Source organism: Halichoeres trimaculatus, unplaced genomic scaffold, assembly GCF_033239565.1.
Source record: "Halichoeres trimaculatus isolate MK-OKI-2021-1 unplaced genomic scaffold, fHalTri1.1 fHalTri1_scaffold_15, whole genome shotgun sequence".
Lineage (NCBI taxonomy): Eukaryota > Metazoa > Chordata > Actinopteri > Labriformes > Labridae > Halichoeres > Halichoeres trimaculatus.
Window position 1 is genome coordinate 19222872 of NW_027437193.1, and position 24230 is coordinate 19247101.

General features: G+C 40.1%; 5 protein-coding genes across 5 annotated transcripts; 3 read left to right on the top strand and 2 right to left on the bottom strand.

Annotated features, from left to right (window-relative positions):
* Positions 1-8: 8 nt before the first annotated feature.
* nedd8l (NEDD8 ubiquitin like modifier, like) lies at positions 9-3481 on the bottom strand. The gene is made up of 4 exons (XM_074688160.1): positions 3320-3481; positions 755-802; positions 588-670; positions 9-511 (listed from the first exon to the last, which is right to left on the bottom strand). The coding sequence occupies exons 1-4, from the start codon at positions 3335-3337 to the stop codon at positions 388-390; spliced, it is 273 nt and encodes a 90-aa protein (XP_074544261.1). The 5' UTR covers positions 3338-3481; the 3' UTR covers positions 9-387.
* Positions 3482-4330: 849 nt separating this feature from the next.
* LOC141803985 (zona pellucida sperm-binding protein 3-like) lies at positions 4331-6673 on the top strand. The gene is made up of 10 exons (XM_074688159.1): positions 4331-4428; positions 4540-4724; positions 4803-4906; positions 4985-5076; positions 5155-5335; positions 5411-5516; positions 5595-5683; positions 6161-6252; positions 6338-6421; positions 6518-6673. Exons 1-10 carry the CDS (start codon positions 4362-4364, stop codon positions 6535-6537), a joined length of 1020 nt encoding a protein of 339 aa, XP_074544260.1. The 5' UTR covers positions 4331-4361; the 3' UTR covers positions 6538-6673.
* A 1177-nt stretch (positions 6674-7850) lies between these two features.
* Positions 7851-10382, top strand: zp3f.1 (zona pellucida glycoprotein 3f, tandem duplicate 1). The gene is made up of 10 exons (XM_074688979.1): positions 7851-8012; positions 8101-8267; positions 8346-8449; positions 8531-8619; positions 8706-8886; positions 8971-9076; positions 9170-9255; positions 9881-9972; positions 10048-10124; positions 10253-10382. The coding sequence occupies exons 1-9, from the start codon at positions 7934-7936 to the stop codon at positions 10110-10112; spliced, it is 969 nt and encodes a 322-aa protein (XP_074545080.1). The 5' UTR covers positions 7851-7933; the 3' UTR covers positions 10113-10124; positions 10253-10382.
* Positions 10383-11331: 949 nt separating this feature from the next.
* Positions 11332-18290, top strand: LOC141804834 (uncharacterized). The gene is made up of 13 exons (XM_074689465.1): positions 11332-11367; positions 13701-13821; positions 13948-14000; positions 14090-14164; positions 14425-14522; positions 14617-14803; positions 14906-14934; positions 15018-15058; positions 16438-16462; positions 17422-17488; positions 17906-17963; positions 18059-18089; positions 18186-18290. Exons 2-13 carry the CDS (start codon positions 13722-13724, stop codon positions 18259-18261), a joined length of 840 nt encoding a protein of 279 aa, XP_074545566.1. The 5' UTR covers positions 11332-11367; positions 13701-13721; the 3' UTR covers positions 18262-18290.
* A 435-nt stretch (positions 18291-18725) lies between these two features.
* homeza (homeobox and leucine zipper encoding a) lies at positions 18726-23580 on the bottom strand. Its single transcript, XM_074689463.1, has 3 exons — positions 23107-23580; positions 22257-22348; positions 18726-21859 (listed from the first exon to the last, which is right to left on the bottom strand). Exon 3 carries the CDS (start codon positions 21837-21839, stop codon positions 19791-19793), a length of 2049 nt encoding a protein of 682 aa, XP_074545564.1. The 5' UTR covers positions 21840-21859; positions 22257-22348; positions 23107-23580; the 3' UTR covers positions 18726-19790.
* Positions 23581-24230: the final 650 nt, after the last annotated feature.

Consider the following 24230-nt stretch of genomic DNA (forward strand, 5'->3'; position numbering starts at 1 on the left):
TTTCATGTCATTTTCTAATAAAAATCAGTTTTCAGAATCCTCAGCTCTGACTTGTTTCTGTGTTTATGTGATTGTTAGACAACGAGGCAACAGTCAACTTCAGCATTTATTCACAAGCAAAAAAAGACCACAGTGTTCTCAAACTGTCTTTTGTACTGCATGGATGCCTTCATCAACAGGTCAAACTCAGAAAGCCAATGTGGGTTTACAAAAAGAAAAAAACATCTACAGAGGAATCAGAATGTCCTTTTATCTTTGTTGTTGGTGGATTTTTGTGTTTGCGTCGGCCCAGGAGCGTGGGATGTCACATCTCAGTGCTGTAACATGGTCGGACTGTGACTGGAACCTAAAGCGTTGGCACTCGGCTGGCCCAATCGCAACAGTGAATCAAGACAAGGAGGTCAGGAGTGTGTAGGGCCTGTGGAGCACGGAGCCGCCTCTTAGCGCCAACACAAGATGGAGCACTGAGCCTCCCTGGATCTTGTAGTCTGCAGCTGTCTTCTCGTCATTCCTGAGGAGGAGAGGGTTAAGGAATGACACAAGCACTCTAGAGGTATCAAAGACACAGCTCTTAGGAAACTACTTACATCTGTTTTCCGCTGTAGATGAGCCTCTGTTGCTGTGGTGGAATCCCCTCCTTCTCCTCCACCCTTTCTTTAATTCGCTCCACCTTCATTCACAAAAGAGAAAGAAACACATTAGAAAGAGAAAAGCACTGTAAGATTTAACAGGTGAGGGGAAAACAATGGTTCACCTTGTCTGTTGGCTCAATGTCGATCTCTATTTCCTTTCCAGTCAGAGTCTGAAACAGAAAGATGACGGCACATTAATGATAGTTTGGTAAAAATTACAATCTCATAACATTTAAATGAAGACAGGGCAGAGTTCTCCGAAAAAGGAGACTTTGTGTTTGTTTCTATTTGAGGTTTGTTGTGCGATCAAATTTGGTGAAGTAGTTTTAAGTAAGAGCTGGACTGCCACTGAAAATGTTCTTAAAAAGGCAACACAGATTCAATCATAACAGAAATCACCAAAGACATTCAGACAGAGATAACTGTGATTGTTATGACTGTATCAGGTTGTTTTAGTTCTTGTTTTGTTGTTGGGTTTTTGAAAACAGGATGTGGGGAGTAAAAGCAAAAAAGTGTCCTGTGGGAACGTTTAGGTGTGACTGGCTTCAAAGTCCATTTTTCTATGACGACTGCAAAGATATTCACCCATACTTTTAGAAATACTCTGACATGCATTGAGGGGGGTTTCCTATAGGGAGCTGCACATAACAAAAACAAAAAAAAAACAGCATCATGATACTTTTTCATTCTATCCGTTATTGTTCTTTCAAAACTATATGACATTTAACCATATAAACGCATATCAGCTAAAATAACTTCAAGTCTTCATTGTCTTTGTGTCGTTCTTGTACATATACATTTTTTCAAAATTTTCCACGTTTCTCTGAGGTAAGCTTACGGTTAGATTCAGCTTAGTCTGACTGAATCAACACAGTGTAAAAGCATGTCTATAAATATCTATATAATAGGGCTGGACAATTAATTGGATTTTAATTGTGATTTCAATTTTGTCATCTGACAATCATAAAAACAATATAATCGAAGAAAAACAACTAATATGCCACACAGTGTAGATGTATGCAAGTTCCTGTGCTTCATAGCTCGTCTGTGTTCCATGTGCAGCCACAGCGAGTGTGTGTGACTTATGTGTATCAATAATACTGTATGTGCCACTTGCTGGTTCTTTAAAGTTGTGTTCAAATCAGTACTGAAGTTTTTGAACAAATGAACAATTGTGTATATTAATTGTGATTTCAGTATCACTTAAAATAATCGGGATTCTTATTTTTACCATAATCGCCCAGCCCTACTATATAATGTACAAGCCTCCATCCAATTGTTGAGGTATTATGTACGTACTAGTTGAGAGAACATTGAATATATACTTTTAATCATTTTCTGATTAACTGCAAATGTATTAAGATTTCTGGAGCCTAATCATTTCAAATCCTCCTATTGTGATATTTAAACATTTATGATAAAATAGCAGTCCTATTTCTGTTTACAATTCTTCATTGCTTGAATTGAAGATCTTTATCTAGCGGCTCTTCTGTGCAGTTGATAGAATGCACCAGAACAGCATTAGTATTTACGATAAAGGTTTTTGTTGGGTTGTGTAAAAACTAAAAAACGGTATAATTCAGTCACTATTAAGTGTCTTAAGGGTGCTTTTAATTTGTGTCTCTTTATGTAAAAGAGATGGGGCTAAAAACAGCTACACAATCACTTCTTGATAATACTTTTAGTTTAAAAGCCAAGAAGGCCTCTCAGATTTTCTGGGTCCTCTCTTTTGGCTGTTTTCCTCAAAGAAGAACTAAAACTTTTGGTGATGCAGGTTACAGCAGCTATGCTCCGAGACGGGGGAGCTGGAGTATCTCAGAGGAACTGCAGATATTTATAACTTGAGACATAAACATAAAACTCTATTTTTTTATCTGAATTTTCGTTTAAATTTTTTTATCGTAAATGTTCTCTATCTATTTGATTATTTTATCGTCTCATTCCTTTGTATTTATCTGTTTATCTTTTTGGCATCTTGGCATTCTGAGTGCTTTAGTTTATCTTTCATTTTTAATCGTATCTTATCATTTATGCATTTTATTTGGTCTATTCAACCTACAATAGATTTGCTATTTTAATATTTTGGCTGTTGTTTAACTTTTAAACAGTTTTAATAAATATCTTTTTAGTGTGTTCATTAGTCGTTATCCTAAAATATGAATGCTTGATTGAATTTTGATGTCGGCCCTTTATTTCTCAGCCGGCGTCGACCTACTTCACTTTGCAGGGATCGAAACTACATGACGTCAGCCCATCATCATTAAATCGATTAGCTTAATATTAAAGTAATGTAAAGCAGAAACGGATGTAAAGTGATGCTCCCCGCCGAATTTATCCCTTGATTCTCAGGTGTATTTGTTCTCTTTACAAAGGTAGTGTAAACCTGGATGGTGACTGAATTTAAGGACCAAGCCATCAAAGAACATGGCTCCTCTTTAGGGATCAAAATAGTAGCCAGCCTTAATTTAGCTTATTGTAAATTCAACCTTATATAGAGCAGAGCTTCTCATAATTTAAAAAAAAATCATAGTGTAAATGTCCAATAAATGTGAACGAGAATATAATGAGTCACTGCCCCCGGCCCAAACACAGTGGAGCGGACCGGTTAGTCATGTTAGCCGGCGAGCTAACATTAGCATGTAGCAGTCGGTGGAGAAGAACAATCAGAGATTAAACCATGATCTTACCTTTACTTTGATCAGCATGTTGAATTATGAGTAGACTATGGTTCCAAAAGAAATATCAAAGAATCCAAAACAGTGGTTTAACTGGGAAAATGAGATCTGCCTGGATGACTTGAATTCACTTCCTGTGTACACAACTAAACGATCCGGTCTTACACGTGAAAGCGCCGATAAGTGTTCCGCTCAAGAAAGATTAACAATAATCTCAACATTTCCAACAGCACACCAGTTTCTGGATCGAAATCCCTGTATAGTTTGAAATAGAAATACGAACATCGTTGCAAAAATAACGCATGTCATTCATTCACCCTCACATTAAATTAACCGCGTTCGTCATTGAGCTAGGTTACTATGTTTTTTTCTTTCTTTTCCGAGAAAAGTCAAAGTAAGAAAATAGTTTGAAAATAAATCATCTTGGTTAGCAAATTGCCAATAAAAATGCCCTTACGAATTACACTTTAGAAATATTTTAATTGCTCTTGCTATCGAAAATTTTGTAACCTTTGGCTGTATTTTTTATGTCAGCTGCTAATACAGAGGTGGAATTAATATCTGAAGTTTTGATTTTGCACCATATTTTTTAAACAGCACACATAAAGCAGCAAGTGAGATTCACATGCAGAGAACTGAATAGGTTTAAACAAGAGACTACTGTTTATCATGTTGATTTTTGTCATGGGAAAATTTTTTGTAAAATGTAAATTTGTTAAGTTATCATAACTATTTTTCTATATAAATGCAGCTGGGTCCAGGTTCAACATACCCTTCTTATTTAATATAAGAGAGATTCAAAGTGTAATGAATATAAATAAAAACAAAAGAAAACCAAAATTCTCCTTTAAATATAGATTTAACCCATTCCCTGTGTTTTTTGAGTCCATATAATTTTTTTCCTGCAGTGTATGAAAATGTGTATTAAACCAGCTAAAGCAAAAAGACAGGAACAAGATGGCTTCCTGCTTGAACACAGATGTTGATCATTCAGCTAATTTGGCAGGAAGTCTACAAATTGTCTCAGCTCAAGTGTGATCTGGATCATTCAGTCATGGTGAGTCATCTCTACTTGGGTGTGATAATCGTGGCTGTTTTTGCAACAACAGTTGCTGATGCAGGTAGGAAGAGCTGTGTCTGCAGTATTTACTCAGTCGAAGTGTTTGGTGTGCAAGATTTTTTTTTTTTTAATTAATTCATTTTTTATTTATTTATTTATTTATTTTTTCCAGGGATTAATGTAGTTTGTGGAAAAGACTCAGTAAGAATCACATGGAGGATCAGCCCAGAGTTGGTGCCACATGCAGCTCGACTCTTCCTGGGAAGCTGTATGGCCTCTCAGTTTAACGTTCTGCCTACTGGGGAGGGGGAGGCTCGATTCAACTACAAGTTTGGAGAATGTAAATTTAAAAAAATGGTAAATCAGTTACTAATTTTCACAAATACACCCTTCTCACCATCTGCTGTATTAGCATAATATCCTGATTTCCTACAGATGAAAGGGAAAAAGCTGCTGTACCAAAATGAACTGACTTACAGGCCACAAGCTAAACCAAAACCTCCTGCCTTTAAGTACCCCATAGAGTGTACTTTCAAGAGGTAAGAGTGTCTTAATGGCAGACATTTCTATGATTAAAGTTACTATGTGATCTGTAAAAATATACCGTTATATTGTAGACCTGAGGGCTGGGTCCCTCCTTTCTTGAATCCTGGATCGGGTGTTTCTGAGGGTCGAGGAGGTCTGGTCTTCCACATGGCACTCCTGGATGGTGAGTTCTGTCGCTTCAGAAAATCACACAAAGATTGAAGACCAACAAATGTTTTAAATCTTTATTTCTTTCCAATAGAGGAATTATCAGGTGTCGCAACGACAAATGTCATCCCACTGGGCTCCTTCATGCCAATCTGGGCAGCAGTTGAGCAGAAGTCCCATCAGCCCTTGCTCCTGCTCATGGAGGAATGTGTGGCCACCACCACACCTGAGCTGCTGCCTGGCAGTCAGATTTACCCCATCATCACCAACAAGGGGTACAGTTTGAAGTCATTCAGTAGCTCTTCGAGGAGTGAGGTCTTGTTCTGAGTCTTGGTTTGAAATCTCTTCAGGTGTCTGGCAGAAAGCGTGAACGGAAACTCTAGGTTCCTCCCTCGGTATCACTCATCTGCCATCACTCTTTACCTGCAGTCCTTTAAGTTTGGTCTTGGAGAAGAGGTAAGAGGGGGAAGCTGTCAATGCTGGTAAGGATTGTTGTTTCTGAAACATCCTCCCTGAAGTTAACATGCTCCTCAGGTGTACATCCACTGTAAGCTGGTGGCATGGGATCCACAAATTCTGGATGAAAGCAAGAAGACCTGCCAGTACTCGAAGGAGGACATGAGGTAATCTGAGATGATAAACTATCTGGTTTGAAAATGAGTACATTGCTTACCACTACTGAGTGTGTGATACGCAAAGCTGAAATCTTATCTGGTTTTTAGAGGTGTAACAGTTGAACAGTTTCTTGGAAACTTTGTGTTCAGCTTTTTTTGAGCTACATCCAAGACAGAGTGTACAGAAGATGTCTTGTTTCTCTTAAAAGAAAAAAGTAATCAGTTTAGACTACACTACATTAAAGACTGCTAACAATGGAAGAAAACTGTTTTCTGCTCAAAAAAAGAATTTTATTATGTTTCCTCCAATTCTGAAATATGTTTAACTCTTAAAAAATAATAAACATGATCGAACATTTTGACTTAAATTGTATTTTTAATTTCCAGTACTGTGTTTTTTACATTATATATACTAATTTCTTAGACCCTTTGTCTGTAAACCTAATGCTTAATTTTTTTCACACCATCACGTGTCTGTTTGCTTAGATGGGAACTACTTGACGACCCCTCTCGGAGTGCTGTTTGTAGCTGCTGTGACTCCACCTGCAGGTCCCGCTCCAGAAGAGGGATCCAGTCAGGTATAACACACTCTGGTGTTTTCTATTCTTGAGGCTATACTTTTTTTCTGCCCCAACATTCAACCATTTTGCTTCCCTCTGCCAGAATCTCATGGATTCAGCTACAATACTGTGTTGGGCCCACTGATCATTGTGGATCCCTCTGATCCAGCAGCCAACAAAGTCTCAGGTCTGTTGCTAGGGACTGACTGTGATTACAATAAATGGTAAAGCTGTGAAGCCATCGCCTCTCGACTGTCTAATATGAAGTCTTTCACTTTAACAGGAAAGGCTGCTCTCAGCTGATGGGGCTCTGGTGATCACCTCAACAGAAGAGGAGCCAGGAGCAGAAGACATCAAAGTCCTGACCTAAAGATGTTTGGATTCCAGCTTCAATTGAACTGTACAAGTCTACCAATAAATATAGCTTCAGCTCCTAGAATTATTTCTTTTAGTGGTTGTCCTTGCCCACTCACAAAAATAAACAAAATGTTAATTACAACAGAAATTCACAACAAATAAAACATGATGATGGACACTTGAGTTATAGCTTCAATTTCTGGGAAAAAAACTTACTTCCAATAGTCAGTTTTGATATATCTCCAGTCCCACTTGTTGGCTGTTTTCAAAGTGAATGAACTGGCAAGTTTTGGCTTTTCAGATGGGACCAGCCTGAAATGACTGTTTTAGTAGATGGTGATGTTAGGAGCTTTTTGAAGGACGAGATCTGCTAAATAGATATTTGGACATCACTCAGGCCACTCTGCACCATCTTCACACATGCATAGGGTGTGCCATTCAAAACTCAGTGTGGAGTTGGCTTTTAACTTACAAACATCTGATTGAACACATTATTCTCTTCATATTTCCAGTGATTTTCTGAGCATGCTTTGTTTTTATAAAAGCTGCTCATAGATGTGACATGAAATCATTTAGTTCCTGTACATGTTGATGGTTTTCCCCATTCCCAGCCAGCTGTATTTGATCCCTCAGCATTGATGGAGGGTGCTTCAGTCAGCTGTGGGTGTGATGGTATAGTGTGGTTAGTTGGTGTGTGTGTGTGTCAAGTCATTCAATTCTAATGACAGAACTCTGATTATGAACTCTGTGGCAGTGCTGTGACAGATCATATACTCCATACTATGAGATGTGAAAGACATGGTTGTTCAGACCTCTTGGTAAATCTGTTATTAAAAATAAACACCATAGAATTGATCCAGCATTTCTCTGACTTTCTGGTCATAAATATTCAATCTCAGAAAAAGAAAAAAGCTCATAAAGAAAAGAAGATGATCAAACCACAGCTTTATGAAACTGCATTTGCAAAGGCATAACTTTAAGTTAAGTTTTTCCTTTGTTGCAGTTTTAGGGTCAATCTCTCTCTTTGATCTACAGTATAAATTGTCAGATTTCTTATCTAACATCATTATAATGTATTGAAAATATTTGAAAGTCATGAGTATTTAGAACATAGTTATTTGATGTGACTCTTGATTGTGTCTAAAGACTTAAATGTTCCCACATGCTTTGCCAGTCTGAGGCTGATCTGTAGGCTCCACCCTGACTGAAACTCCACCTGAGCATGGTGTTATCAGGATGATGGTCTCAGCACCTGAAGCTGTCACAGTCAGCAGGTGAAAGAGATCCCCCTGATTAGTGTTTTGCAGGTAGCAGGAATAAATCAACGTTAGCTATCACTGACATGAGTTCAGTCGTGATGGCTCTTTTTTGGTTATGTGCACTGCTTTTGGGCCTGGCAGCTGCCATGTCAGTCTATGCAGGTAAAACTGCAGCAAAATGAAAGAAGTCAATATAAATTCTTTCTTGACTGTGCTGAAGCTTCAATTCTTCATGTGCTCTCTCTTGCAGACATGAACTTGGACTGTAGACCTGGTTCTGTGACCGTGGTGTGGACAGAGAGCAGATCTCATGTTGATACGTCACTTTTTCGTCTTGGGAGCTGTTTCCCCACCAGAGTCTCGGCTAGAGAGGCTGTTTTCAGTGTAGACCTCAATGACTGTAACTTCAGGAGACTGGTGAGCAGCGGGATGCTGCCTCTAAACTCTAACTTGACTGTTTTTCTGCAACCATGTGACATCTCTTCTCTGTCATAGGTTACAGGAGATAAGATGATGTACACTAATGATCTGACCTACGCGTCCTCTCCTGATTCTCTCATTCTCCCCTTCAGTGAACTGGTTGTCTGTGTGTATGAGAGGTGAGTGTTTACAGTAGGCACTAGTGGGTGTTTGTAACATTCTGATTTCACATGTCTGATGCTGTTTATTTATTGGTGCAGACCCAAAGACTGGTACCCTCTGATTTATGACCCAGTGTTTCAAACATATGGTGAAGGGGATCTGGTGTTCCACATTGGACTTATGAATGGTGAGTGTTAAAGCTAATCTCACAGGATATTGCGTCCTCTGGCAGTAACAAGAGTAACTAATCAATGTCCTTATTTACTGTTTCAGATGACTTCTCAGGCCCAGCAGAATCCACAAATTTTCCTCTGGGCTCCATCATCCCCATCAGGGCCAGCGTGGAGCAGAAAACTCATCAGCCCCTGCTGCTGCTACTTGAGGACTGTGTAGCTTCAACTACTGCAGAGCTGCAGCCAGAAAGCAGCATTTACCCAATAGTTAACAATAAGGGGTAAGTCTGTTGTAACAGGCAGTACAAGATGAGTTGTGTTTTTCCACATACTTAGTATTAATGGAGTTTTGTTTAACCTCGCAGGTGTTTGTTGGACAGTAAGTTTTCCAGATCAAAATTTGAACCCAGAAAAGAATCTTCAGCGATCCGGCTTTCCCTTCAGGCCTTTAAGTTTGCTCTGGGAGAGGAGGTAAACTTGTCATCTGTGGCTCAGTGGGCTTTTTTTATTTTTCATAAACTGTGCCTTGCTTACAAAAACACACTTTGTTTTTTCTTGTAACAGGTGTTTATCCACTGTGACCTACTGGCCTGGGATCGAAGTTTTCTTGACCACACCAAGAAGGCCTGCCACTATACCAAGGATTATGGGTAAGGTAACTTCACTGAGTGACAAGTTTCTGAATTTGATTCATTATTCATCTGGGCCAGTCAACCACTCTGAGCTGTATTCACACATTCATGATTGTTATTTTCTCCCCAATTTGACACCAACTGTTGTCCAACTGAAACAGTATGAAGAATGAAAGCTACTAATATGGCTTAACTTTATTTTTACTTTGTGTTTAGACATTGAACCCTCTTTACAGGGTCAGTCATAACTGTCTTTGTTTGGTGGATTTTGACCAAATGAGTGAGAAACGCTCTCAAAAGTGGAGCTACCAGCTCAGGTTGTGATGCTCCCTATCCCAGCATGCATTGGGCAGTCACTGACAGTTACAGTGATGCATGAGGGCAGATTTGCAGCTATGTCTGACAGCCTTTAGTTTGTGACGTCCAGAGCAAGACGAGGACATTCTCCAATCAAGTGGGCTGAGGTGATGACCTATGATTTCAGGGGTAGAGGCCCTAAGAATTTAGACACTTTCAGGAGTTCATGAGTGAAAGTGGCTCAAGACACCCATCATGCTTTGAATGTTCCAGTGTTGGATTTTGTAGTTCACGTTTTAATCCATCCATATTGTTAATCCATTCACTCTTCTATCGACATACTCAGTTGGGAGCTGCTGGACAATCCTGCAAACAACAATCTTTGTGACTGTTGTGAATCCAGCTGCAAATCGAGAAGAACAAGGAGTACAGCATTGGGTATGTTTCCTCTCTTCATTGTTTCAAACTAGCATTTTGTACAGCGGTAAAATTCTTTTTTTTTTTCTTAAACAGGAAAGCATGGAATATTACAGAAAGCAGTTCTTGGGCCATTAACAATCACTGATGTAAAGTCATGAACTACTGCAAGTGTAAGTATTATAATACTGCCATGCCCCCCTCTATAATATCTTAAAACCCAATCTGGCAGACCAGGAGTGTTGCTTTGAAGTTTGTTTTACACTTTTATCCTCAAGTTTTATTTTTTCACCCTTAACAGGAATGGACATCCTCAAGACTGGTTTCTTCAGTCTTTATTGTGATTTTATTGTTGGTTTGAAGCTTCCTTCAGTTTGGTGTCTGCATTTGAAACATTAATATAAAAATGTTTGTGGACAATGGCTCACTGCTTTATCAATTTGAATTTTGACTTTAATGGTGTGTGATGGATTTCAAGGGTGGGTTTAACTAATTTATACCTAGTAGGTATCAGTAAGGAAGGTATGAGTTGTGGGTCCTTCCAGTGACAAATATCAGAGTCTCTTTTAAAAAATAACATTACATGATGCTGTGCAAAGTGTCAAATGTGGTTGTTTTTGATAACTGGTTTAAATCATTTAGACATTTCCAATAATATTCTGAAAATAAATCAGACCCATGTGAAATCTTTAAGTACCCCTTTTAGAGTTGACTAAAGAAAATTGAATGAAAAAAAAAATCCAACTTTATTCATCAAAGCATACAAGATATCGTTGGGTGAATGCTGTTGTCCAGAGCAGTAGAGAACTTCATAGCCACTTGGGGTAAGGTTTTCCATCATTTTCAGAAGTCACACAAAGTTCAATGGAAATGGAGATGCACAACTATAAACTTAATACAAAATTGCCAGGATTAAAAAAAAAAAAAATCAAACAGTGTTAATTTTATATTTCGAGTGGTTTTTACTCTTATCAATAATATATCTTTACACTTCTGAAAAACACATTTTTGTTTAGTGAAAAAGTATGGCGACAGTTCTTTTTTTTAACCAAGCCCCTTTTTTTAATTATTTGATACCCTTTTTGATGGTGAATGGTGCTGACTACAATATAAATTCACCAGTCACACAAACCAAAACTACTTAAATGACTTGATTTAAATTGATAAGATCAGTGAAGAAGTCACATAAATTAAAGACCTATCACAATAAGATATTATCTTATGAAGGTGGCAGAAAAACACTGGTACAAACCCCCGAAAAAAAAACTATTTTTTTCTATTCACGAGAACAGAACGGAACCGCGCGAGAGAAAACAATATGGAACGGAGCGCGTGCAGTGCCGCTCAGCTAAGCTAACTGCAACGAAGTGTTTCCCGGGTGAAACTTCAACTGCTAACGTCTTGGCAGAGCAACAGGTGAGTGATTGATAAGACGACACAGAAGAGACTTAAAGATTTGTTGTGTTATGAAAGCTCTGAGCCCGTTTTCCCAGTTCTTTTTTCTCCAGTTCTTTGAGAAACTGAATTTCACACAGTTTTAAGCTCGCTGGCAAACTGTGAAGCTCAACGGTTTTACCGGTTAGCACCGTGAAGTAGATTTACATCCATGTTAGGGCGAGCTGAGGATCTGACTTTTGGGATTTCTCGGCCCTCGAAGAAAGTTCAGTGTGTAGTTTCTTGTAGGTGTTTGAAACAACTGTTAAACCCTTCAGTCATTTAAAAATGGATGGTAGAATTGACTGTTTGTTCAGGTATTAAATCTGTAAAATTACTAGGAAATAATGGGGTTGATTTTTTATTTTTTTAAGAAAAAGCAAAGGAGAATCTACTCTGAATTACTTTATAAGACAGCTATTGTAAAACAGTGATCAACTCGACTGTTTAATTGTGGGTTTTGTGCTTTTTAGAAGTAGTATTTTTAATATATAAGTAATCTGGGTCTTTTTTCACCTACTAAAAACTGATCTTTATGGTCCTCTCATCAATAATAACCCACTGTTCACTGTTTTAAACCTCTAAGATTTTTCTGAGAGGAGAGCTATTCCTCTGCCTATAGCATATGGACATAATCTCTGTGACATCACCTGTCTGTCCCCGTTGTAGAAAAATGAAGCCAATATTTGGACGGAGCCATACTGGACATGTCGTAGGGTTTAAAAAAAAAAAGGCATAGAGCTGTTTGCCTGGATCAGAACCATAGGTCTCTTCCCACCGATACAGATCTAGCCTCGAGGGGCACTGATACGGCGATAAACGATACCACCAATCAGTATCTGTGCATCCCTACATAAAAGCCAAAAAAATAGCTTAAAAAAAATAGCTCATGCGATGATAGCTTTGTCCTGTCTGCAGGTGGTCGCAGCATGTAACAACAATCCTGTTTTGCTTGATGCCAGAGCTGTGATGTGTCAATTTAACAAAAAGCAGATTCAGGGGGGCAAGGAGATGTGCACCACCTAAGACACCCAGTAACATTCAAAATAAAACAAACCGACTTAATGAGTGGAGCCAGACTGGGAGGCAGCAGGTTTGAGGTTTTGCAGCCCAAAGAAGAACGAAGACAGGCTCAATAATGGATTGGGAATTGCAGGAGCTCCTTCAAGAAAATATACAAAAATGAGGTGTGGGGAAAACTCTACAAGGCCGATTTAGATGCGGTAGGTAGGGCTGATATTGGGAAAAATGATATTGCGATATTTTTTTCCTGCGATATATATATATTGTGATTTGCCTTTATGTCAGTTCATGAGTGAATGAGGCATGTGAAGGAGGACATGAAATAAAGAATTTTATGGGTTATCAGAAGATCAAAACTTGGACCTCAATAACTGACCCAGAACCGGGTTAGTTATCCTCTGTGGATTAAGTAGAAAAATATGTCAAAATTGAACCATTATTGATTTACTGTTCTGTAAACTGATATCAAGAATATCAAATAAGCATTTTAATGGAATACCCGCTAAATTAAAAAAGGTTCGGCATATGTCTTATCATTTTTTGGAGGTGTTGGGAGGAGATTTGGGGGTGCTTTCACACTCTTTAAAAGAGTCTCACAGTGCCTGATTGCTGTGCTGGACAATACTTTGTGTGTGTATTTGCTCAATAAGTGGCACTTTTCTGCTCCTTGCTCCTTGAAGCGTTAGAGTGAATTTGACAAAGCTTAGAAAAGGGTCTTTGTGTTACTTTTAAACCGTCAGTAATATTCCTTAGAGCAGGGGTGGCCAACCAGTCACAGACCAAGAGCCACAAAAATTACTGTGGTACTACAAAGAGCCACATCAAAAACACACTTCCTCTTGCACGTAAACGAAAGGACATAAGATGAAAATCAATACACTTCCAAATTTTGAAGTGACATTTATTGCGTTTGTAAGCATGCTTCAATTCGTACATGGAGCCGTGTCTAAGACAAGTTTCTGTTTTAACTGCAGAAGAAACAAAGTTTCATCCATTTATCTATCTAGATAGCTATGAGCACATGTGCAAGTCGAGAAAAGAAACTGAAACTTAAGTATCAATCTCATCATCAAAGTATTGATCAATACTGATCACAACATCAATTTATCAATAATTTAGATTGATTGGCACACCACTACTCATAACAATAATGAATGGATCAAAGAGCCGCATGTGGCCACCCCTGCCTTAGAGGCTGGACTCAAATCGGGGAAATCAGAAGTACAACTTCATGAATATAGTTTAATATCATTTTGTAATTCTACAAAATGTAATGTGTGTTTTTGTTGAAGGAGAAACCCAGATCACCAGAAATGGACTGGTTCCACTGCAATCAGTGCTTCACCAGTAAAGGGACCAGGTTTTCTGTGTCCAGCTGTGGCCACATCTTTTGTGAAGGATGCATTAAATCTAGTAAGAAAGCTTTATTCAATCATTTTTATTGTTCTCTCCTATTTGAAGCACAGTTGCTGTCCAAGCATAACACAAGATGATGTTTCAGGTTTCTGAGGCTGACTGCGATGATGTGTTTTCCCACAGAGCAGTGCAGTGTGTGTGGAGCCAGCTGCAGTTACCTGCCCATCACAGATGAGGTATGTGAAGTCACTGCCTGATACTGCCAACAGAGACAATGAACATATTTAACAAACCCAGCTGTTAACTACACAACTTTCTATTTCAGATGAAACCTCAGCAAAAGGTGTTTTTCATGGATCCCATGAAGCTCATGCAATCACGTCTGGAGCACATTTCACAGGTCTGTGCACAGTTCCTCTGAGCAGCTCTCACCCAAAGCCCAAAGCTCCTTCTCTTCTTCCCTTTTTAATTAATACCCAAGTGTGTTTTTAGTCAGTGCAGGCAGTTAATCAATGAGTCATTCACATACAAAATGCGTGATATTTGACAAGATTTGAACTTTTGATTGAAGATGTAAAAGTCCTTTGGGAGTCACAGAGCCTTCATTGGAGGATTTTATTTTGAAAGGATGAAGTTATGATGATCTCTAACTGTACCCAGGTTGCAATTTTTCAAAGAACACAGATAGAGATCTTCTACAAGCACAAATATACAGAGATAGAAAGGCGTCTGAAGGAGGTCACTGAGCAGAGTTACAGGTGATTTTAACAGTTTCTATTATTTGACTGTGAATATGTAAATAAACCCCTACACATGGTGCAACGCTGTTTTTACCATGTCTGTCATCACAAGGCAACTGTTGGAGCTGAAAAGAGAAAACACTGAGCAGAAAAAGCTACTGTCAGAGCTAAAAAGAGAAAACACAGAGCAGAAAAAGCTGTTGTTGGAGATGAAAAGAGAAGATACTGAGCTAAAAAAGCAGCTGTTAGAGCTGCAAAGAGAGAATGCTGAATTGAAAAAGCCACTTTCTCAGAGGAGGGTAAGTGTTCTCAGTGTCTAAAAGATTCAAGTTTATCCTGTGAAAATAAAAAAAGGTTCATTTGCAGAATGATTTAGCGAATACTTGTTCTTTTAATCCCAGGTTTCTCCAGGGCTGTGTCACACAAAAGGGTATAACAACTTAAATTTTATTTCTCATCCCCGATGGTGGATTTTGGGACAATTATTTATCATTTCCCCTTTTTGTGTCATAGTTCCCAAAGGATCTCCCTCCCTGTGGCTGTCACCTCCCCAGGTAAACTGAGAGATTAAGCAGGTGCACTCATTGGGCTCTAATTTCGTGGTGTAGCGCCGGGGGCGCAAGCCTGCAAAGTTCTAATTTCGTGTGGCGCACCTCCGTGCGCTGCCAATTTGACAATTTGGTAGACCGTCTACGCAGAGATGGGTGTGACTGCAGGCCAGGGGGAGCTGACGGCGCACCAGGGGGAGGTGTCGGCAGATTCATGTTGGCGCAGTGACAATTTCATGCCAAAAAAGTGCGCTGAAAGCTCGCCAGCTCCAACCTGGTCTGTCCTCAGCGCAAAGCGGAGTGCACGATCCGCAGCTGTAATTTGGTGACAGGCACATATGTGCGCACATGTCAACAAAGCCTCAGAGGCAGGTTTCCAGAGTGTCAGACACATTTTAATGCAATAAACAATCACAGCAGTCACTATTTAATGTAACCGTCTGAACCAGCATATACATTTATATCTATATTAACTGTCCCGTCACATCTGATGTCGGATTAAAGCCATTTGTCATAATGGAAAGTTAACCTGACGGCAGCTGGAAGTTCGATGCACATCTTACAATTAAACAATAAACAGCCTTAACATCTGATACTGAGTATATATCTGGTTCTCTCATTTCATTTAATTCAAAGAAAAGAGGGAGAGAAAAGACGAAGAAAAAAGAGACAAAATAAATGTATGTCACTCAGGATTTACCCGTGATTTCCCATATTTCTCTGTTTTAGTCTTTTTTTTTAACTTGATCTAAAAAGATGGAGTACATTATTGTGAGGAGGATGAGGAGGAGACACCAGGAGAGTATACAGTATATCACCAAAGGTTCTGCTATTTGGCGATGACAAACCAGGAGTGCAGGTGGATCAAAAGTATTCTGAATGGATAAGCCTGCTCTTTAACTGTCTCTTCATTTTGTTCTCCTATTAATGACAAAGGAACAGATTTGGGAGCTGGCCCACACGGTGACTCACTTCGTGTCCGCCGATGTGCCCCGCTGTCCATTCTCCTGCTGCTGGGACAGCGGCTCTGACCGTCTCCGCTATCGGGTCTGTTTCCGCGGTGCTGGGGATCACTCAGACGTGACTCAGACAGAGGCGTGGACGTGCTCCTCTGCGCTCCTCTGCGCTCCTCTGCGCCTCTCTGCGCTCCTCTGCGCCTCTCTTGGCACTGCAGGAAACTTGCAAAGTGCGCTGGTCACGCCCTGTCCGCGGGGCGAAGGCCGGCGCAGGGCAGGTGCGCCTGCGCTTGCGTCTGGTCTACGAAATTAGAGCCCATAATGTTGAAATGCTGAGCACAGCATTTCAATCGATAGACTAACATTTTTATTAATGTTTTTACATGTAACCACTGTTCAATCATTGATAGTGTGTTTCATTTTAACTAGTTACCCCCTACTCAAGACCCACAAGGTATGTTGCACACCAACATGTTGTAGTGGATCCTTTTTAACTATATTTAACTGGCGCCTGTGCATGTGCATATGATGCTGTATATTTTGCTTTTGTGCCTCTGCGATACCATAGTGTAAAATCCCTTTCAAATGTTGCCCCCTTCAGGTAAATACAAAATGAAATGGCACGAGGATGGCAGTGTTCTAACAGTGCTGTTTTGCTGTAAAGCTTACTGAATAACCATGTTTATAATTCCTTATTGCACTAATTCAAAACCTTGACAAATATATTCTTTAGATTAACACCAAAGATGTTGCATGCTCAGAAATTATGCTGGTTGTTGACACATTCTACAACCAGTACAATGAACAGTTTCATTTTTTTATTGCACAAAGATTATTCCCTAAAATTTCATGCTTAAAACAAGTATTCTGTTTTATTCTACATGAGTAAAATTAAGGGCCGTGTTAGATAGTTTGTATCAGAGACGCCTGGACAACTTCGGAAGGAGCAGAGCTCAGTGCATCAGCTGTGAGCTTAGCGTCAAGTGGTATTTGAGACTTAACATACCCTGGTGGTAACCCAGTTCACGTGAACATTCAATGCAAAGCGATTCAGTCTTGTGTTGGAGATACATCTGGTAGGGCTTTGAAGATGAACTTGCCATTTATTAGACCAGTTTCTTTGTCCATTTCTGCTATTTGGTTCTGCTTGCCTTCCACAACACTCCTGCCTCTCCACTTCCTGATTTCCCACTGGGCATCTGAGGGTCATAATCCCAGAAAGTGCTTCTGTTAATCTCACGTCCAAAGCACCAAAGTTTCTGTAGCAGTTTCTGATCAAACATCTCAATTCACCAGACATACATGAGAACTTTTCCTTGTGATTTGACTTTTATTTTTTACATGTATGTCCTTTACTAAGAACAGGATTGCAAAACTTTTTGTGCCAAAACATGTTGTTTCATCTGGTTTTAGTCACCGAGGCTCAGCAGAGCTGCAGGGGTGGGCCAGAGACAGAGGCCCCAGTCAGTCCTCCCTCACAGTAAGTCACAGTTACACTTGCCCTATGAAGTGCTTTCCAGAGTTTTTTGGGGAAAATGTTTCACTACCCTTACGTGCCTTGGTTGAAACTGTCATTACAGTCTAAACTCAACAGTATTTTTCTACAGCTTCACAGCAACTGTCACTTAATCAACTCTTTTAAGAGATAAACTCCTCCTAACACAAACATCCACTGAAAACGTTGAAGTGTGTCTGAAACTTTTAGAGGAGTATATCCAGTTGACCTTTGGTTAAAATTTTGTTTTGATAGACTACAAAAACAAAACATTCAGCTACTCAATGGCTGATCAAGTCCTCACTGAAATTCACACATTAGCTACAGATTTTCCTCAACTGTTTTAAAACTTCAATTAATGTTGCTTTTTCATAACATGGAATAACTTTTTTTTTTTGACAGACTCCTGGATCAACTACTACTATCTCTAGCCACAGTTCTCTTCATGAACATGTACACAGTAAGTCTGACTGATACTAGACACACAATGCTTCATACACTGACGTAAAAACCACCCTCTGCCTTTTAATAATATATCCCCTCCCACCCAAAAAGGAACACCTACATCCTACAGCAATTCTAACAGGTAAGAAATGTTAGAAAAAACTAAAACAAAAATCACCCACAATTCAATTCACTCTGATTGAATTTTCTGTCACGTTATTTTTTGTGCCATTGTCAGAGTTCAGCGACAGACTCCTGATGTTTTTCAACTCCAATTTATGAGAGGATTATCCATACAGTCACCTAGGCATTAGTTACAGTGAACTTCTGTCAGAATGTATTTCAAAATACTGTTAAGTTTCTGTATAATTCTTTAATATAATGTTAAGTTTTGCTAATATCTTGTTCTTCTGTTTGGGCATTAATTGATGGCGTTTATTTGTTGGCTTATTGTTGTGCATGTTTTCTGACCACACAAATTAAAGGTGCAATTTAATTTAAAAGACAGCTTCTACAGAAAACGTGCACAGTTACTTTCTTTTTACTCAAAACAGAAATGACACCCATCAATCTGGAACAGCCACAGTTCACATAAAAACATGTGACCATTGAGGCAGATGCTGTACTGATTTCCAGTGACACAACTGTGCAAAAAGTACCAGAAAAAATGAAATGAAGAAACACACATAAAAAACACTAAAGGATTTGGAAGTTTCTCTGCAACATCATATTTTTTCATTATCATAACAAAGGCAAGGGGAGAGATAAAACATTCTTACAGTGCTACACACTATTTCCTCAACATTTAGGTCATTTTCTTTTTAAAGAGCATAAACAAAACTCAACTGTTCATGTATTTAAAACTCACTTCACCTATTGTAGGTCAATGACAGAATAAAGTTTGTGATACCATATGAGTGATTTGTGACATTCCCCTTTGGATCTCATTTCTTGTGGGATTGGAGTACTTTCATTTACGTTACATCAACCAACTAACACCTTACACCTCATGCCACATCAGAGATGTATTTTTAAAAATACTGACTGATTCGGTAACTGAGCTTTGCAGTTTTTCCACCAGTAGAATCTCGAAGTGATTTACTATTTGAATATTATATGCAAATGATAAACACATTTTATTAGAAAACATCAGTGTCTTAAAGACTATTTAAAAAAGGTTCTTAAATAGGTATGCTGTCAACAGAGGCTGATGTGTCAAACTGTTAAGATGAATTGATAGGTTTCAATTTCAAAAGATTAAAAAAGGACAGTACGTGAGTATATTTCTCTATTGTGAAAGAACTGGGTTTAATGACAGTAATGGCAGCAGGCTTGAAAACCAAGTGCAAGATGTCAATTTAAAGTGTACATCTCCAGTGTGCTTTTCGTGATAAGGAATAATTGGCTGTAAGGAATGATGACACAGTGATCAGTCAACAGATTAATCAACACAGGCGTTTCTCTGAAGCAGTCACACACTGTATCTGCTATGGTCAGGTACCAAAAGTACAACCACTTTGAACTTTAAATTATACTGCTACAATGACATACTAAAAATACTGTAATATCTAGACAAAAATAATGAGCTCAAAAATATAGCTAACCAGTGTACAAGTTACTGTCCTATTTACAGCAACACAGGCAGCACAATTATAATTCAAGTCCAAATATATTACCATTAGCAGAAAATGCAGCATTTATAAAAAAACAAAGCACAAACCTCCCTCTGGGTTTGTACTGGGAAGACTCAACGTTATAAACCTGCTTAATTTAAAGCAATTTAAACCAAACTAGTAACTATGCTGGGTGCAAAATATGTTCTATGACAGTTCTACCAACTTTATTAAATGTTTTCAAGTCTGGCTCCAGTGTGTTCATCAGTCAAAGCAGGTTCTTGTTCAGTCTCTGTAACATCCTGCGCTGCAAACCAGTCTCGCACTTGCTGGTAGCTCATTCTTGATTTCTTGCATAGTGTGTCAAGGTCTTTTTCATGCAGTGGGCCAACTGAAAGGTAATAAGTGACCAATGGCTGGGTATCAGGGGAATCCGTGCTTGTCCCATTTGCTTGAGATTTTCGCTTGCGGCTGCCCGCTGCCCGAGTAGAGGTCCCAGAGTTGCATCCATTGGTGGAACTGCTGCTGCTTTGCTGAGCTGCAAGTTCAGCCAAGAACTGGTCACGGACCTCCTTAACCCAGCGAAGTTGGCCATTTTTAACGGCATACCGGGTGTCCCCAAACCACTGAATAACGTCTGCACGTGGTAAACCTGTAAGCTTTACAAGCTCAGTGTAGTCTTCACTCTTGGGCCACTGGCAGCGTAAGAAGTACTGCTTTAATATATCCAACTGCTCCTTGGTTTTCCTTGGTCTCCCAGCAGAAGTAAGGGCAGGAGATGAGGATGCAGATGATGAGGCCCCTGTTGCACGAACAGGGGTTTGTGAGGGACTGGCTTTGGCTGAGTGGGCTGACTTCTTTGATGTGCTGAGGTTCTTTGAAACAGATTTATTGGGTGATGCAGTGAGTGGTGGGCTGCCAGAGGGGGTGGAGCAGGGAGAGGATTTCAATACTTCTAATTGTTCCTCAGGAACATCTGGCTCAATCTTGCAGATCTTGATCAGTTGTAAAGGTTCTTCTTCGCTTTTTTCCTCCTCTTTACTGTCTTTACTGTCCCCATCACCAGAAAGCTCCTCCATTATAACATAGCTATCTGCATCGAGGACCCTCTCTCCAAAAGCTTCCAGGCTGTTTGACAAAAAGGTCTGGAAGAAATATGAATTTCTGATCCCATTGCTACGGACTCCTTCATGACCCTTCAACCCATTGAGTTGACGAATCTTCTGGGTAACAAGGGAGAGAGGTTGACTCTGCTGATCTTGTTTACTTCCAAAAGCAGTCTGTTGAGAGTTGTTTTGGGCTGCAGCCAGGCTCCCTCGGCCAACCCTAAGCTGATAGCGGCTGTCACTGAACCATTTACGAATGTCATTACGGCTCAGCCCAGTTTCTTCCTGCAAACGCCTAAGCTCTGCCTCTGCAGGCCAGTTCTCTCTCAGAAAGCTCTTTCGCAGGGCAGCAAGCTGAACTTTTGTCTTTTTGTAGCGCCCATGGCGATGCTGTTGGGATGTTGAAAGATCAAGAGAAACCTCATCAGCTGTACTTGCTGGAGTGTCTGCTGGTGTGTCTGCTGGTGTGTCCACTGGTGGGCGGTAGAAATAAGAATCCTGAGGAGGCGGGAGGGTGGAGCTGAAACATGGGGCAGTGGGTTTGGCTGGTTTATAGGAATCTGGTGACTCAGAGTTTGGTTTCTTTTGTGGAGGAGTGAAACTGGGGGTAACAATCTCGACATCATCACTTTCATTATCCTCAATTACCAGCTTCTCACAACTTTTGCCGTTGCCCTTCAACTTGGCTTCCTCATTTCTTTCAGAGTCATTCCAAGGATCAGACACAGCCAGCTTTCGTTGCGTTTCCTCTATCTCCTCTGAGGACCAGCTGATACCATACTTAATCCTTTGCACCATGAACCAAACCTTAACTTTATCCAGGGGCAAGGCACATACACGGGCAAGGGTGTTAATTTCTTGGGATGAGGGATATGGAAATAAGTTAAAAGCTTGAACAAGCTCTGGGACTGTGTCAAGTTCACGGGTTTGATCCGACTGTGTCCACACCAGTTTTAGCCCTTCTGACACAAGAGGCAGGCACACAACAGAATTGTGGTTGGTGGTGAAACTGGCAACACTGCTTGTGTTACTTTCATTTGAGCTGGCAGAGTGGTGCAAATCTTTGGGGGAGCTTTGAGCTTCAAGCTTTTCTTCACATTCTTTCCCCTCAAACGGCTCCTTCATGCCCAGAAGAAGTCCATTTCTGCCATTATGTTCACTGTAGGTCGCCATCAGGAATATCAAGAGGTTGACTGAAGTGGAAAAGACACAAAAAAAAAATAAGATTTCAGTTATTACTGATGCATGTATCATCTGGGAAACTGGTTGCACTTAAAAGATAAGGGGCCAAAGGTATCTATGGGGCAGTACAGTTAGGAGTACAGACGATGATGTTTCAAGAATTTTGTGTTCTTATTCATTCTCAAAGTCAATTATCTGACAGCTGTTTACCCTCCCCCTCTACTTTGCACTTGTAGATCTGAACTCCCAATGAAACTACCCGTAGCCCAAACCCTGTCCAGACTAAATTCCCCTCCCCCAAGTGTGGGGACTGACTTTTGTTTTGTGTGAGTGGGGGGACCGGTCGCAAAGGGTGGGAGTGTGGGTAAAGGGGATCTATGAGAAATCCATCACAGTCTACTTTCTCACCCTTTTCCAGTCAGGCTTTGTTCCTCTCCCAAGTTCTCAGCCCAGAGAGTGAAGTGTAGCTTCTTCACACAGGCTGACACCACAACTGAAACCTACAGTGAAAAATAAGTTTGTTAGTCATACCGAGACAAGGCCGAGTCACTGCTCACACATAAAACAGCAATAGACAATACACATTACTCTGAAAGTAATTTGAGATGTTATTATGAATTTAAATTTTAACTTAAAGCAACAGGTGCTAATTTCACACAACCAGATATCTCACCAGATGAGTCAGGTTAGTAGTAAAAGTGCAAAATAGGGTCATTTTGTCATAGAGTCTGTTTTAAATACAAGATTATCACCATTTATCTCGCTTTTCTCTCATCACCCATTTTCACTACTGGTTGTTTTTCCTTTTTTAAAGTGCCATACAAGTTACTGTTTCTCCTGTTGTTGTTGTTGTTGTTTTTCAGGAGGAAGTGTTTTGTGACAGCTGTGTTAATGTTGCGCATTTAGTAGGATTACGCCATGGCAGAAGGTTTAGGTCGCTTGAGCTACGAAAGAAATGGTCAAGAGTATGAAAAAAACATTGGACAACAGTGATGAAATCAGCGCGTTAGTCATACGTGACACATAACAACCCACGGGTATGAGCTCATGTAGCTGTCCCACTAGTGTCTGGTGGTTTACTTTACCACTCTATGGTAGCTTTTCGGATCTATACTTTGTCTTATTGTGATGAAAAGCAGTACAAGTTGAACCAGTAACAGGGACTCCCCCTTTATGGCGTACTAACTAAAAGGCTTCACTCTGCACAGGCGCACTTCGCCATCAGACACGCTTCACTGAAACATAAAAATAAACTTACCCAAATCGCAAAAATAAGCCGTTTTTCCTCCAATCCGTCGGAACTGAAAGTAACCGATAGAGAGTCGGGGTTCCCCCTCAGCCACTCCGCTTTTTATGGCCGAAGTTTAGAGGAAGAGCAGCGAAACAATACCGTCTGTCTGCCAGTTTGACCCTTGTCTTATTTATCAAGCACCTCGACGGATTACTTGTCGGGATACAAAGATGAGAGGCAACCAAGTTTGTCGCCTTTGGTAGGAGTTCGGTCCCTGACTAAGTCCTGCCGAAGTCCGGCACAAATATCTCAATCCGTGATATTTAGGTCCGATGGTGTGTCGCCGCTACCTCGTCCCCTTCGTCCATCCGTTGTTGCTTTTGTTCTTTAACAGAGAAGTGTTTTCCCTGTCCGGCCAGATCGAGGCGAGGCGGAGCTGAGGACCAGGAAGCCCACAAGGCCCAACTCTCCCACTGTGACGGCAGCGTGGGTGTGCCAGTCTGGGAGAGCTGGCCATGGATTGGAGGGAGGAGGCGCCTGTATAATAAATCCGTGGCAGTAGGCTAAACATTATCACGTCAAACATCCAGCAGCACCTCCCGAAATCGGGCCAGCAAACATCTGACTGAATTTCTAACAAGAATCACCATCTTCTCATTTCAATATGAAAATCACCTAACGCTGAACGTCCATCCTCTGAGCTGTAAACAGTCGTCCAAGGAGGTGACATTTATATAAGATAGCATACTCCTGACATACCCCTGTGAAGTTGAAGTCCAGATGTCATCTAGATCAGTGGGCAAAAACAACATTGGAGAAGTTGAACTGATTTGGCAAAATTGTGTGTAAAGCAACTGTAAGGAACTTCTGTTCAGCATCAGTCTTGCAGAGTTAGAGGTACTAATTGTAATCTTGGCTGAAAAAAACTCAAAACTTGGCTCTCAAGGTGGTTTGCAAATTATTTTGCACGGCTTACATCAGTGAAAAAGTACTAAAATATCTGCATAAATATCAAATCTCACTGATGGTCTTATTAGTATTTATCTATTTAAGCACAGTTATATGCTGGTCTCTTTCATAACCAACTCAACTCTTCACAGATCCTATATTTTTAGTTAACAGGTGACTTAAGTATAAACAGCATTAACCCA